This window comes from Lactuca sativa, chromosome 5, assembly GCF_002870075.4.
Source record: "Lactuca sativa cultivar Salinas chromosome 5, Lsat_Salinas_v11, whole genome shotgun sequence".
NCBI classification, from domain to species: Eukaryota; Viridiplantae; Streptophyta; class Magnoliopsida; order Asterales; family Asteraceae; genus Lactuca; species Lactuca sativa.
The window spans coordinates 230,660,149-230,676,258 of record NC_056627.2 but is presented as its reverse complement, the minus strand read 5'-3'; the positions used below and the strand labels follow the sequence as shown (position 1 = coordinate 230,676,258).

The following is a 16,110-nucleotide window of genomic DNA, read 5'->3' as shown; positions in this document are numbered from 1 at the left end:
ATTCCAAATTTAAATCAATTACCCACTATCAAATCCATAAAAATCAGGAATAAAATCTGTGTTTCATTAGTCTCTGCATATTTATATATACCTATCGAATTGCACATAACCTTCTACTGGTTTGTCCTCCAATTTTCAGTTTCTTATCTGCTCTGCTCTACCGATTTGCAAAAGGTTAGTAATACAATCTTTTAAATATTTTTTTATTTTAACATCAAACTCTACATCTATTTTAGTAGTTTCGATCTTTCTTTGTTCTCTTTTTTTCGGTAGTTTCAATCATTCACAACTCGTAATATGTTCAATTCTATGTTTACATCAATTAATTGACTTTCATTCTTGCTATGTTTGCAGGAAATGCAGTAACCATTTAAAAAGTTGTTATTATTTTTTTTCTTGACAATTATTTTCAGATCATACTCCTCTACCTCTTTTTAAATTTAAATAAAAGCAAATTTATTTATGTAAAATACAATATGTAATCTTTAATTTGTTTTTTTATTTCAGCCAATTATTTTCAAATCAAACTGCACAGATAGTTTCATTTTTTATTGAATTTTTATTCTCTTTTTTTTTTGTCTTTGTGTTCAAACTGGAATTTGTTGTTTTTCATTTCATTTTATATATGTTATTTGTTATTTTAACTTGTAACTTCACATTTCCATCTTTTCATACATTCTTTGTTTTCTTTTTTGCATGTCTTTCTATTCAAACTGTAATTCGTTTCTTTTAATATCAAATTGCACAAATAGTTCCGTTTTTTCATACATTTTTTGTTCTGTTCTTCCTATCTTTGTCTTCAAATTGGAAATTGTTGTTGTTTAATTCAATTTATATATGTTATTTGTTATTTTACCTTCTAACTAAACATTTTATACATACTTTATTATTTGCAGATCAATGGCACATCCACATGTTACTTTCATTGCAGATTTAGATGTACTCAAAGATGATTCAACTATCAAAGTCAGAGTGATAAACCTATGGAACCTTTTTCATTCTATAACAATGTTGAACTCTTCTCTATTGAGTTAATTTTGATAGATGAACAGGTATCTATCAAGTTAACATTATATATTATTTACACATTAAAATATAATATGATTTAATTATAATTTTTATATATTATATTTCTTTTAGGGTACCAAGATACAAGCAAATGTATTAAAAAAATACATCTACCGATTCAAAAACATTTTAAAAGATGGCTTGGCATTTTACATAAAATGTCCAAGCTTTGCATCACAAAAGAAGGGTGCTTTTAGGTTAACTCAAGAGGAACATAAACTTAGTTTTCTTAATAACACTGTTGTTACTGAGTGTCATGACTTTTCTGGAACTACATTTGGTTTTGAGTTTGTTGATTACCAGTCTATTACCAGTCTATATATATATATATATATATATATATATATATATAACTCATTACCCATTATGATTTAGAACTACCATTTGTTTGCTATTTTATGATTTAGAACTACCATTCGATTTGTAATAGTTATTTTAAAATTATTAATTTTTATAAGTTAACTTTATTGATTTTATTATATATCAAAGAAGAATATGGATGCTACATATGCTAGAGAAAGAAGAAGAAAGAGAAAGTTATACTTGGATAATAAAAAATCTAAGAATAACTATACCGCGGAATCGTCTCAACGTATATCTATTGCACATGCTACTCATTTTAGACAATACGGTAATTTTCTTACTTTGTTTTAAATATTTAATATATTTTATTTATTTATATTTAATCTATTGTTCATAATTATCTTAAAAATAAATAAATTTTAATAAAATATAATATATTTAATTTTATATAAAAAAAATGTTCTTAAATTATTTACTATCATTTTACAGGTTCAATTAACACTACAACTTCTACAAACGCTAAAGAGAGGAGAAAAATTAGAAAGTTATATTTGGATAATAAAAAATCCAAAGTAAATTCTAACACATCTACCCATCAAAAATCACCTATTACACATGTTTCTTACATATCAAATAACGGTATTTTTATTCTTTTATTTTATAATTCTTTTTTAACTATATAAATTATATCTAATTGCTAAATTCTAAAGTTTAATTGTTTTTTATAAGTAATTTTATTGGTTTTATTACTAACAATATTTCTTTTTATTTTTCATTACATAACATATGTCTACAATCGTCGTAGTCATTTAGTATCTGTAGATAACTACAGAAACGTTACATCAGATAAGGAAAATCTAAACTCAGTCAAATCATTTATATATCAACATACATCTATTCATTCTCAGTCTGCAGACATAAATGTTAGAACTCCTTTATCTAACATTTCAAATGGTATGCATTTCTTTATAGACAGATTCTAAAATATATGTTTACCAGTTATATAATTTATACAAATTCCTAACGTTATAATTTGTATTTTTATTTTTTCAGGAAATTATATTTTTCATAATAACATTCAAACACCGCTATCTATTAACAATGATAATCCATTGTTTGGTATCGGCATGACATCTACCGGTCATTCAACCATCACTCCAAAATCTTCATCAATCAAGTTACCAAAAGGAAAACATCAATTAAAAAGGAAGACTACACACATATCTGCTATACCTATGATTGACTTGACATTAGATGAAGAAATTAATGATGACCATATTATTGAAGATGTTTTTCGCGGTACTTCACAAGGTGATCATAAATATAGAAAATTTAATATTTTTATTTAATATTTTTAATTATATTCATTATTTTTAATTTATTTATGGGATTCAACAGATTACTTGGATCATGGAGACCAGATTGTCATATGTCAAATTTGTCATGCAAAACTATGGAAAGATGAATCGCTTAGAGGCAAAAAAAACGGGAATACATCTTATTCGTTATGTTGTGGTTACGGCAAAGTTGAACTACCACCTTTAAAAGAAGCACCGTCATCTTACAAAAATCTTTACCGCTCCATAGATTCTAAAAGCAAACACTTCATGAAGAACATTCGACGTTACAATTCAATGTTTTCATTTACATCCATGGGAGGAAAAGTTGATTCATCCATCAACACGGGCAACGCACCATACATATTTAGACTTAGTGGTAAAAATTATCATAGTATGGGAAGTCTTCTACCGACAGGTGGATCTAGACCAAAATTCTATCAGTTATACATATATGATACGGAGAACGAGATTTCAAATAGATCAACAAGTATTAGGTAAATTTTTACAATTAACTTTATTAAATCAATTAAATTCATTTTAATTTATTTACTAACAATAAATAATTTTTTATAATATTTTCAGTGGACCAAAGAGCGGTTCTACATCAAGTTCAATATCATATGATCTCCAGATTATAGAATTTTTGAAGGTTATGTTAGATTCAAACAATGCGTTGGTTAAGTCTTATAGGATGGTAAGAGACAGTCTTCACGAAAATCCAGGTGCTAATTTGAAGTTAAGATTAATCGGAAAAAGAGAACAAGATGGAAGGACGTATAACTTACCAACTTCTTTTGAGGTAGCAGCTTTAATTGTTGGTGACATTTGTGATTCAATTGAAAAAAGGGACATCATTGTTGAAACCGCATTTGGATTACTAAAACGTATCAGTGAATTACATCCTTCTTACCTTGCTCTTCAGTATCCATTACTATTTCCATATGGAGATGATGGTTATAGAGTTGACATCCTTCATAGAGGTATAACAGTTTCAAGTAACAGCAAACGCCCGATATGTACAATGAGAGAATTTTTTGCTTACAGAATTCAAGATAAAGATCAATCGTTCTCACTACTTCTTAATGCTAAAAGGTTGTTCCAACAATTTTTAGTTGATGGTTATACAATGATTGAAAGTGAGCGATTATATTTCATACGTAAGCAAAAAAAATTCTTAGATGCGAGTCTTATGAGAATCTGCGTAATCACCAAGCATGTGGGAGTACAGATATTTCAAACGTTGGGCAACGTGTGATCTTACCTTCTTCGTTTACCGGTGGTGCACGTTATATGATGCAAAACTATTTGGATGCCATGTCACTATGTAAGTGGTATGGATATCCTGATTTTTTCATAACCTTTACGTGTAATCCAAAATGGCCAGAAGTTCAAAGGTTTCTTAAGGACACTCCACTTCATCCAGAAGATAGACCAAATATATTATGTAGGTTATTTAAGATTAAGTTGGATGCATTTATTAAAGATTTAAGGCAAAATGAAATTTTTGGCAAGGTTCAAGCAGGTATTTAAAATTATACTTTAATATATTTGTGTGTGTGTGTGTATATATATATATATATACCTTCTTTAGTTGCTAACTTCTATCTTGTTTGTATATTTTTTCATGCAGTGGTTTACACAATTGAATTTCAAAAAAGAGGTCTGTCGCATAGTCATATATGTCTATTTATGCATTATGACTACAAGCTTCCTACAGTTGAATATATCAATCCAATTATTTCTGCTGAGATTCCAAATATTGATGAAGATCGAGAATTATATTCACTTGTCAGGGAGTTCATGATTCACGGCCCATGTGGAGCTGAAAATTTGAATTGCCCATGCATGGTGGACAGAAAGTGTTCTAAAAACTTTCCAAAGCAATTCTGTAATCATACTTCACTTGATTCAGATGGTTTTCCTTTATATAGGAGAAGAAATGATGGAAATTTTGTTGAAAAATCTGGTGTTCATTTAGATAACAGAAATGTTGTTCCATACAACAAATATCTGTTGAAAAGATATCAGGCACACATTAATGTTGAATGGTGCAATCAAGGATCTTCTATAAAATATTTATTTAAATATATAAACAAGGGTCCTGATAGAGCGACTATTGCTATGGTGCACAACAATAATGATTCTGATAACAACGATGCAGTCAATGAAATCAAAGAATACTATGATTGTAGATATATATCTGCATGTGAAGCATCATGGCGTATTTTTACCTATGATGTTCATTATAGGTATCCTGCTGTGATTAGACTGCCTTTTCATTTGCCTGGTCAACAACAAGTCATGTATGAGGCAGACGATGATATTGAAGATGTTCTTGACCGTCCTTCAAATGCTTCTTCAATGTTTATATCTTGGATGAATGTAATGAAACCAATAAAGAAGCACGGAAACTTACATATGTTGAATTTCCTATAAAGTTTGTGTGGAAACCTAACCTTCAAACTTGGAAGCCAAGGGAAGTTGGACGTTCTATTGGTAGAATTCACTCGGTTTCTCCTAAACTTGGCGAAGCATATTTTTTAAGAATTCTTTTAAATAAAGTGAAAGGTCCAAAATCATTCGAAGAAATTTGCACGGTCAATGGTGAAATATGTTCTTCTTTTAAAGATGCATGCTATAATTTAGGCATTTTGGATGATGACAAAGAATACATCGAAGCAATTAAAGAAACAAGTCTTTCTGGATCTGGTTTTTATTTACGTTTCTTATTTGCTACGATGTTATTGTCCACCAGTTTGTGTAAGCCAGAGATTGTGTGGGAAAACACGTGGGAATACCTCTCAGATGGAATTCTTTATACTCAACAAAAGAGATTAAACTCTCCAGGTATTATATGTTTATTACATTATTATTAAAATTGTATCATATAAATTTCCAATATGCACATTTTACGTCCCACTTAATCTCTTGTTTAATATGATGTAAGTAATATTGTGTTGTTCGTACAGGTTTATCACTAAACGAAGATCAAATTAAAAACTTGACTTTGTTTGAGATAGAACAAATTTTACTTCGAAACAATTCCAGTCTCAAGAACTATAGAAGGATGCCTTACCCTGATCTTGATTCGGTTTCATCTTCAAACAATCGTTTGATAGCCGAAGAGCTAGATTATGACATACCAAATTTGAAAAATGACTTTGATCGGTTCTTTGTTTCATTAACCGATGAGCAACGCAACATTTTTCAAGATATCATGGCTAAGGTTAAAAATAATAAGGGAGGTGTATTCTTTATTTATGGTTACGGTGGAACGGGTAAGACATTTCTTTGGAAGACAATATCTGCAGCAATTAGATCCCAAGGTGAGATTGTTTTAAATGTTGCTTCAAGTGGGATCGCTTCATTATTATTGACTGGAGGCAGGACGGCACACTCTCGGTTTATAATTCCCATCAATCTTACCGAGGATTCTTTTTGTAAAATAAATCCAAAGAGTGATCTTGCAATTTTAATAAGAAAAGCCTCATTGATCATTTGGGATGAAGCGCCTATGGTACACAAGCATGCATTTGAAGCTTTAGATCGAACTTTGAAGGATATATTAAAATTTGTCGATCCTACAAACTCAAGTATTCCATTTGGAGGTAAAGTGGTTGTTTTTGGAGGTGATTTCAGACAAATTTTACTTGTTGTTCCGGGTGGCAGTAGACAAAACATTGTTAATGCTTCTTTAAGTTCTTCATATTTATGGCAACAATGCAAAGTCCATAAATTAACAAAAAACATGAGGTTAACTGTTGGAAGCGATCCATTTGTTGTTAATCGAATAAAGGGTTTTTCAAACTGGCTTTTGGACATAGGAGAAGGTAATCTTAGTGGTCCAAATGATGGTGAAGCAATTGTTGATATTCCAGAAGATATTCTCATTAATGATCTATGTGATCCGATTGGTTCATTAATCAATTTCGGGTTATTTTCAAGAAAGAGCAATACTTGCTCCTAAAAATGAAGTTGTCCAAGAAATAAATGATCGGTTGCTAAAATTGATTCCAGGAGAGCAAAAAGAATATTTAAGCTCAGATAAGCTTTGCCAATCTGAGTTTGTTCATGATCAGTTTGATGCAAGTTTATACTCACCTGATGTTTTAAATGGTCTTAAAGTCTCAGGTCTGCCAAACCATAATCTCATTTTAAAAGTCGGTGTTCCAGTTATGTTATTGAGAAACATTGATCAGAAAAATGGCTTATGCAATGGCACTAGACTACAGATAAAATCTTTGGGCAAGCGTGTTATCGAGGCAGTTATCATATCTGGAAGTAATATTGGAAACCGGACATTTATTCCAAGAATGTCTTTAACTCCTTCTGAAAACAAGATCCCGTTCAAATTCCAAAAAAGACAATTTCCATTGGTTGTATGTTTTGCAATGACAATTAACAAGAGCATGGTAGACTATCAAATAAAACATCCAATGTTGTTTATAAAGAAGTTTTTAGAAATTTATAAATACTTTGTTCAATTTTGTTATTTATATCAATTTACCTATATCAAACAATAACATTGATGCAAATGACAGACTTTACAGAATGTTGGTTTGTTTCTCAAGTAACATGAACAGTTGTATATTGTTTTATCTAGAATTCAAATTAAAAAACCATTCAAAACTATTAATTTTAGATTCTGATAGAAAACAAACAAACAAACTATCCAATGTTATGTTAAATTACTTTTTACCAATATATAAAACTGTGTATACTTTTATTATGTATATCAATTTATCTTTCTGTTTTATTTAAATTTTATTGCATTATACAAAACGATAATTTTCTAACATATCTACAAATATAAATTGCTAATTGGATATTTAAACAATTTTGAATTCTTAATTTCAACCGAACATTATATTATTATGAAATTAATAATTATGGTATTAATTAATTGAAATTATTTTTAAAATTTTCAATAATTAGTTTATAAATAAATTAAAAAAAAAATTTAAATTTTCACCCGTGGTGTCCACGGGTTATAACCTAGTATTACATAAATGAATATGAAATATTATATTACAACTTTTATCGTTTCCATTATAAAATGATAAAAATATGCGATGACTAATCATTAATCAATGAAAATTAACAAACGAAAACTAAGCATGTAAACTGTGAAATGAAAATTAACAAGAAAAGAAAAACTTAACGTACTCCTTCAAGAATATTTCGTCCACTCCATTAAAAAACATTCTAATCGACTAAGCAAAACCACAAATTCAAATCTAAAAAGCACAACTCATGTTACTCAAACCTATTTATTTCCATATCATTTACAAATGATCAAAATCGAATTAAAAAAAACAAAATTCAGATATCAAACTCCAAAACTAAATCGGAAATTCCATCTTCACATTCGACTCCATACTCTCCGCCCCTTCACAACGCATCCAATCTTTCGCACAAAAAAGCGCCTCCACCATCTCCGGACTTAACTCGCACCGATACCGGTCCATTTCCTTCACACCCGTCTGAAACACCGATTCCGGACCAACACTCGACACCGGAATCATCAAAATATCACGAGCCATCTTTGATAAAGTCGGGTACTTATTCTTATTCAATTTCCACCACCCCATAACATCAAACTCATGAATCCTTGGCAAAAGCGATCCCTCCAAATACTGATCTAATTCCGACTTCGATTGCTGACTCGTACTCTCCATAATAAAAACATCAAAATCCATAAGCCCAAGCTCATTTCCTAAACCTCCCACACCCGCATCATCTTCTTGTTTCACAACTCCGGAATCACCGATTCCGGAGTCCCCATTTAGTAAAGCGAGTGGCAAAGGAAGTCCGGCATACTTTGAAAAAAGCTCATGAATCCCTTCATCCACAGTGTTTATATAAGAAACCGCTTTCTCTCCATAAATCTTTGTAAAACTGAATTCAACCAGCTTCATTTTAAACCTCGGATCCATAACCACTGCAATCGCTAAAACCAAACAACAATTTTTCCAATATTTATCGAAATTTTCTTGAATCGGTTTTGTCATGTTGCTAATGACATCATCTTCACTTGTGGAGGCCCGGGCAAGCTCTAACTGAATCTTCCATGCTTCATGAAAGAACATATTAGTCGTAGGTATACTCGATGATGTCAGCAGATTTGCAGTATTGTAAAGTAGCTTTAAATACGTGCAAAGATTGTCGATAACTTTCCAATCTTCAAGAGTTGGGATTTTATCGTAATCGGGCTCTAAAGTATCCAAACAAGAAAACACTTCTTTCAACTCCGATGCCGAAACCAACATTTCATAAGTTGTATTCCATTGTGTTTGATCATCAAGTGATAAAGATTTAGTACTCATTACTTGAAGTTGTTGTTTTAAAGCAACAAACTTTTCTTCTAATGATTCCGATGTTTTCACATACTTCACGCAGTCTCTAACTTTCTTCACAGTCTCTTGGCCCGCGTTTATCGCACAATGCGCGATAAACGTTAAAGAACGGGCCAGACAGTCTGTGAGGAGTAATTGACCGTTAAGGACATTCGAGTTCTTTTCAGAGATTAAATTTCGAAGACTATCGAGGCCGGAATCACTAACGGGCTGGTTTATAGTGATGGAGAATAGTTTCCCTTCGATGTTCCAATCGGAAAGACAAGCGGAAACGGCATGGGAGAAGGCGGAATCGGAATCAGGGTACGGTTCCATTACAACGTTTAGTAGCTTCCGATGCATTTTCCAGTCACTATCAATGAATTGTCCGGCTACAAAAACGTAACCGGTTGTATGTGAAGAGTTCCATAAGTCAAGTGTGAGAGAAATATTCCCGGGCATTCCTTCAATCAGATTCCAAATCCTTTCCTTTTCTTTCAAATAAGTCGCCCCACAATCCCCTTGAATTCTACCAAAATTACCAATTTCAAAACCGGGATTTAAGTTTCGAACAAAAGCCATGAACCCTGGATGTTCCACCATCTCAAGTGGGTAGTCATGGAGTATGATCATCCGGGCCATTTCTTGGCGGCACGTGGCGGGGTTGAAGGCGGTGGAAGCGGTGGTTCGTCTGTACCGGCGTTTTGGTCTATCCAACTTGGGAATCTTGGGGGTCTTTGGAGTCAACCGGTCCGATGAGTCATGGTTTTGGTTACGGAGGCACCTGGTGACGTGGCGTTTGAGGTGACTGGTGCCTGAAACTTTTGGGCCATTAACGTATGATAGTAAATGTTTGCAGTGTTTACAGCAGGCTTTTCTAATCTCTTCACTCACGTTTACAATTGTGAAATGTTCCCAAACTGTTGATTTCTTTTTTCTTCTTTTAGTAGGTTGTTCTGTGTCCATGTCCATATCATCCAATGGTATGTCAAAATATTCTGGTTGCATTTGTATGTTGACCGGTGGGTCACTTTCCATAGGTGTAGTCTCGATGAGGTCCTGGTTTGAATTGGAATTTAGAAATAAGTTTTTATTTATCCTAATCTTTTGGTCATTCTATACAAATCAAAACTTGGGTTCATAAGAAATCCAAATCGGAAAATCCGAGCGATATGACTAAACAAATCAAGACACCTCATAATCGAAAATTTTAGATGGATTATTGACATCAATCGATGAACCCAAACAGCAAATAATTAGAAACATGAACAAGAAACACGAGTTCTGTAATAAACAAAAGGAATCATCGCGAATGACATTAACAAATAGTATACGAAACTAAAAGAGGGTTAGTGTTTGAGAGTATATTAAATATATATACCGTGATGGCTGAGGTCGACGAACCATCCATCATCAAGATCGATAAAATTCAAGATGAAGCCTGCAATCGTGATCCAGAATCCTTTGGGCTTGAAGTTTTGAACCCAAGATACGAATTTGAGAATTGGAGTATTGGACTATGAATTAGGGTTTGTTGATTTAAAGAAAGACTAAAAGGAACAAAGAAGATTTGTAAAGGAAAAGAAAATTATAATGGATATGGATATGGACTTATGCGATCCATTTAATTGGCAACGTAAGAGGTGCTGAGGCCGGATTTTATTTTATTTTTTATTTCGGATCCGGATAGTTTTGGATCAACAAAGTCAAAAATCAAATTGAGTCTAAATTGGAGAATCCAGATTTTTAAAATGTTGGGGTATTTAATGCATAAAAAAAATTCTTGGGAAAAATTACGTATATTAATGTAAAAAAATCTAAACAATTAGGGGTATGTGCCTCTTAAAACCAAGGTTTTAAAAATTGGTTTGAATCGGCCGGTCGAACCGGTTGGACTGGGAACCGGGGAAAGAGCGGTTCAACTATCATTGGTTTTATACTGATTTCTGAACCTGATTGAACTGGCCGGTTTTTAGAAAAACCCGATTGAACCGGTCAAAATAAACCGGTTAAACCGAATAAAAGCACATAAAAAATATCCATTTACATAATAAACTTTGGTGATTTTTTTCAAATCTATTTAGTTTTCTTTAAATAAAAACATATGGTAAATGTTATAAAAAAATTTTATGTGTTTGTATTCATCTAAAACTATATTTCGTTTAAGTATTATACTTTATTTTCTTTTTCACGTATATAGATTAATGTAAAACATTAAAATTTATAGTTATGTGTTATTTTAATGTATACGAATTCATCTACAACTTAATTTGATGTGTATTTTTAATGTTTGAACTTGGAAAAATCAAATTCATGATTTATATATGTATGTATGTGTAAGAAAATAGAAAAAAAAAATGAAAAATATAGAAAACCGGTTCACCCAGTGGTCGAACCGGGAACCAGTCATCGTACCGGTTCAACTAAAAAACCGGTTTTTAAAACATTGCTCAAAACCCTCCTCTTAAATCCACCAATGATATAAACCGGTCACCAAGTGAAAAAATTTCATACAAAAACCGGCCACAATCAGTTTAAACTTCAAAACAAGTTTGGAAAAAAAAAATAACCATCTTTCATCATTTTTTGTATTTTGTGTGAATTTGATATTAAATTTAACGAAATTTTTATAGTTGATAAAAAACGAACCAATAAGCAAAAAAACATAGCTATTACAAACACTTTTTCAAAAAGTACATGACAAAATTATAATTTAATCAGAAAACCAACAAGAAAAAACAAGGACAAATTCAATCATTCAAAACACAAAACCCATTGACAACTTTTAATTGAAACCTCCACGACTCGAACTATGATAAACTGCTTTGATTATAACATTCATACCTATTGAGAAACTACTTTGATGATAACATTGTTTTTATATGCATGTGTAAAATGATTTGTGTTAATAATCTACTAAAATCATCAAAACGTTGTAAGTTATACTTTATTAAATTGTTTTTTTTTTTTTGTCTATTTCCGATACATGAAATACATAATCAAGAACAATAAAAAAACAATATATAATAGTTAACCAGAGTTCTAAAATAGATTTCGTACGCTCTCATTGCCAATTTTTAATTGAAACCTCCACGACTCAAACTATAAACCTCCCATGTCAATTTCTTACCTGATAGGCGACCAGGTACTTGGTTAACTCTTTGTAATGTGGTTAAATCTTGTGATGATAAACTACCGACTATTATGATCATTTGAGTAACTCTTTAAAAAAACCGTAAATGATGTTTAAAGTCTTTTCACCGATCATTATCATTTCACGAATGATTCGTCGGACATTCAATGGTGGTAGCTAATTTCATGAATTTTAAATTGATTGCAGTTCGTAGTTCATTTGCTCCAAAATCAATTGTCAAATAACTTTATATGGGTATACCACTTTATTTCTAATTTTAAGAATACAATGAATTTATAAATGAATCTTAATATCGTGACACTTCTGATCCTCAGGCATATGACTCAAATTCAAGTGCACAAGCCCGGACCGTGAATCATATACAAACTCGATCTCACTCGGTCCAACCATACACTTTCTTGGCTCAGTCATCGAGTACGCACCAAACCGTCCACATCCCTTGACCTTCATTTCAACAACCGCCGAAGAGCCACCACTTTCAATCAAATACTTCAAATCATCAATAGCTCCACCACCATTAAACATGTCAATAAGCCCTAATGGAGCAAACCCTAACCCCAATCCCAAAACCTTAATTGGCGTAACCGTAAATACTTCATATTCAAGAACATTTAATGAAACCGGAATCACATCATTGTTCGGTAAAGCTATCAGATCTCCGGTGTGGTGACTGTACATTGCACAGTCACCACGCCAGTCGGGACCCAGTGCAACCTCAGCAATGAGGTGCACGTCCCGACAACTAACCGATCCGGTTATCGGATTGGACCTGGTTTCATGGAACATGTTTTTGTGTTCCATGGCGTCCCACGCTGCTCCTTGACAATTATAAACACCAATAACACCGGTGTACTTATTCATGTTCCATATCTTCAACAAACTAACACCATCACGGGTCGGGTCAACAAAAAGACAATCTTTAGTGGGTCGACCCGGCAATCGGGCCCGAAGCACGGATCCATCGGGCAAAACAAGTTTTTTCAACAAATCAAAATCGTGCTTCCCGGGAGCATCACTATCAAAAAAAAAAATTAAAAATAAGCTATGATTATTTCTAAATTTTACGGGATTTTTATGGTATTGTGATTCATTACCTCACGTATATCGGCCCACCACTTATGGCCCTAGCGGATGCATGGTACTCAGCTGCGGGATGAAGCGAATGGAACATGTCCCAATCAGGCTGCATAAATTCTCCAAGAAATACGCTGTTGTACGCCACGGATGCAATGTGGATCGTGTGTGACACCGGGTCACGAGGGTAAAAATCATCCGAAGCGCGAACCACAGCCGTTTGTTGCGATCTGTACATACATGACTTAATCTGGTAAGCTATATATCAGTGTTTTTACTTTTACTACAGAAAGAACAACTTAAACAACAATATCAGACAACACTTTATCCATATAGCACTTACGAGTAAAGTGAATCGTTGTTGTGACTCATGCAATCAATGCAGCCATTATCAGGAAAATTCCGAGCGATAGATGCATCGAGCGCGTGATGATATTGCCTCATTATGGCAACCCGACCACCTAAACCGGTACCAAGTGTCTCCAATATGGATTGTACATCAACTTTCACACCATCAACACCGGCATTCGCTAAATACGCATGTAAATTATCGTAAAATTTGAACACTTTTTTCGGGTTCATTACTCCCAAACCTTGTATAGCCAACGGATCGGCTTTCCATAATGGATCATTTTCAAGAACATGTTTAGACGCCTTTGGAGATTTCATCACCGGCCCGTATTCCTCCATCGGGCCAGCCTCAGGGCTAACCCCACCCCAATATCCTACAATGGCATGCCACACGTACACATATTTCAACCCGTATGTGTTTTTCGCGATATCGACTATGTTCTTGATCCCGATTTTCGGGTTATTTTTGGATTGGAATTTTTCGTTTTCTTTAATCCCGGTTAGCCTCATCAACGGTTGTGATTCTCCGATCTTTTTCTTGTCCGATCCAACGGACTGCCATCCATCGTCAATGATCACAAACTTTGCGGGGGCCCCACCATCGGCTAAGCTTTTTAGCCCGGACTCAACGCCTTCTTGAGTCACGTCTTGGTAAAACGCGTCCCAAGTGCACCACCCGAACCAATCGAGAATCCCGGGGAGTTTCTTGTCTTTTCGTTGCTTGAATGAATTTAGATGCAATTTAACATTATTAATTGCATCTGTAATTGTACTAAAAGGGTCGGTTCCTACTCCCACGTAAACCGTGCGAGTAAAAATAGACCCTTTTACGTCTGAATCACCGCTTTCGATAGAAAGCTGGAGCTCGTCTCCAGAATTACCATGGAGACAAGCTCGAAATGACCCTTCAATCAAGGGTAAGAAAACAATGTAAATGGGTTCGGTTTGGGTTTCTCCGATTGTTTCCATTAATAGAAACTGTGTTTCTGATGGGATTTCACTCCCTTTACTTCCCATCTTCTGGGCCATCCACCATAGCTTGAACCGGAAGCATGCCATGAACCGGACATCGTGAAGTTTCCCCAGTGACACCACGTGATGACTACTTTCTTCTTCAAAATCCGACCCGAGGAAAACCCCATCTGTGTGACCCGATTCCGACGCGGATGAGATACTCACGTTTTCCGACACACCGGTCAGAATGGTTCGGTCCTTTACCACCAATCTCCGCCGTGAAATCTGAACCACTGGACCAATTGTCATTTCCGCTTGTTCTTGATGTGTTTTATCCCTTTTTTCGGGGTAATCCAACACTGATTCTCTGTTCTGTTAACAATCGAAAAAAAAAAATCGACTTGGAAACCAGCTTTACGAATGGGGAAAAAAGAGAGATTGTGGAATTGAAAAGTACCTTAAATGAAGACGAGATGAATGCTCTTCGATTTCGAGAACTGATTGTAATTTTAGAGGATAGATGAGAGAAGAACGTGATTGATGAGATAGAAGGTGGGTTGAGATGGGTATTTATTGGGGGAGATAAAGATGTGTCATGAGGGATTAGCTTGAGAGATCGAATCGCCATGGCTGCAATTTTTTTGGTTTTCTATTTCTGCAGTTTCTTCTCTCTCTTGTAGGATCTGAGTTGTTATTTGTCGATTTGGGAATGTTCGTATCGAACCTTGAACTTCTAAGGATTGTTATTTGACGCCCTTGTATTTGTGATAAAGTGCTTCCATTTTATCTTTGACTTTGGAAAGCCATAAACTCTATTTAATTTAGCTTGTTATATGTAAAGTGTGAGTAAAAAATCTTCAAGAAATTAATGCATAAGTAGAATTATACGTGCCCATGAGTATACAAGTACTAAAGGTCTTAAAATTTTAGTTTTTACATTCTTACATCTAGTATTCATGGATACTAATGCTAAGATGTTTTTTTTATTATCTACGTCCAAAATACTAACATTTAGTTTCTAAAGAAGTCATACATGAGCATATAAAAAAGTTGTTCAACTGTTTTTGTGTGGAAAACGTTTATGATTTACACTTTATAGACATAAATTATTACTTAAAAGTTGAAACTAAACAATCTTGAAAACTAGAAGATCATAAGGATAAACATAAAATCATAATTGACTAGCAATGAAGATAAATAACTTGAAAGGGAATTTACTTAAAGAATGAGATAAGTTTTGTTAGAATATCAAAGCTATAAAAATAAAGAAAAATTGAACCTCGTGCATATATAAGATATATACTTAGCAATTTTATCTCTACTATATTACCTTTTGTGCTTTACACTGTATGTTGATTTCGGGTTTGCTTGGAGTCATTTGAACTTTTATTTTATAATAAATAAATAAAATAAAAGATGTTTCAAATATTTACTAACATCATGAGAGCATTCACACTATATAATTTAATGGAATAGTTGAATGATATTGAGTGACTAGTTGACATTCAATTTATTAAACTCAACCATAACA

General features: G+C 33.3%; 3 protein-coding genes across 3 annotated transcripts; 1 reads left to right on the top strand and 2 right to left on the bottom strand.

Annotated features, from left to right (window-relative positions):
- The first annotated feature begins 983 nt into the window (after positions 1–983).
- On the top strand, positions 984–7,285 carry LOC111881827 (uncharacterized). Its single transcript, XM_052763616.1, has 13 exons — positions 984–1,052; positions 1,141–1,359; positions 1,558–1,699; positions 1,861–2,010; positions 2,425–2,670; positions 2,770–3,205; positions 3,294–3,803; positions 3,890–4,233; positions 4,342–5,093; positions 5,183–5,558; positions 5,681–6,625; positions 6,729–7,123; positions 7,253–7,285. Exons 1-13 carry the CDS (start codon positions 984–986, stop codon positions 7,283–7,285), a joined length of 4,617 nt encoding a protein of 1,538 aa, XP_052619576.1.
- A 595-nt stretch (positions 7,286–7,880) lies between these two features.
- Positions 7,881–10,768, bottom strand: LOC111881916 (zinc finger BED domain-containing protein DAYSLEEPER-like). The gene is made up of 2 exons (XM_023878301.3): positions 10,428–10,768; positions 7,881–10,105 (listed from the first exon to the last, which is right to left on the bottom strand). The coding sequence occupies exons 1-2, from the start codon at positions 10,458–10,460 to the stop codon at positions 8,054–8,056; spliced, it is 2,085 nt and encodes a 694-aa protein (XP_023734069.2). The 5' UTR covers positions 10,461–10,768; the 3' UTR covers positions 7,881–8,053.
- Positions 10,769–12,413: 1,645 nt separating this feature from the next.
- On the bottom strand, positions 12,414–15,245 carry LOC111881860 (probable galactinol--sucrose galactosyltransferase 6). Its single transcript, XM_023878248.2, has 4 exons — positions 15,037–15,245; positions 13,618–14,951; positions 13,295–13,504; positions 12,414–13,215 (listed from the first exon to the last, which is right to left on the bottom strand). Exons 1-4 carry the CDS (start codon positions 15,205–15,207, stop codon positions 12,474–12,476), a joined length of 2,457 nt encoding a protein of 818 aa, XP_023734016.1. The 5' UTR covers positions 15,208–15,245; the 3' UTR covers positions 12,414–12,473.
- Between the last annotated feature and the right edge of the window lie 865 nt (positions 15,246–16,110).

Bases quoted from the DNA above. Each gene is read 5' to 3' on its own strand.
- LOC111881827 (XM_052763616.1), top strand. From the start codon at position 984: ATGGAACCTTTTTCATTCTATAACAATGTTGAACTCTTCTCTATTGAG. The intron at 1,700-1,860 runs GTAATTTTCTTA...ATCATTTTACAG, and splicing joins TACTCATTTTAGACAATACG to GTTCAATTAACACTACAACT. The intron at 2,011-2,424 runs GTATTTTTATTC...TTATTTTTTCAG, and splicing joins TTCTTACATATCAAATAACG to GAAATTATATTTTTCATAAT.
- LOC111881916 (XM_023878301.3), bottom strand. From the start codon at position 10,460: ATGATGGATGGTTCGTCGACCTCAGCCATCACG. The intron at 10,106-10,427 runs GTATATATATTT...AATTCAAACCAG, and splicing joins CGTCGACCTCAGCCATCACG to GACCTCATCGAGACTACACC.
- LOC111881860 (XM_023878248.2), bottom strand. From the start codon at position 15,207: ATGGCGATTCGATCTCTCAAGCTAATCCCTCATGACACATCTTTATCT. The intron at 14,952-15,036 runs GTACTTTTCAAT...GATTGTTAACAG, and splicing joins TCATCTCGTCTTCATTTAAG to AACAGAGAATCAGTGTTGGA. The intron at 13,216-13,294 runs GTAATGAATCAC...TTTTTTTGATAG, and splicing joins GGTGGGCCGATATACGTGAG to TGATGCTCCCGGGAAGCACG.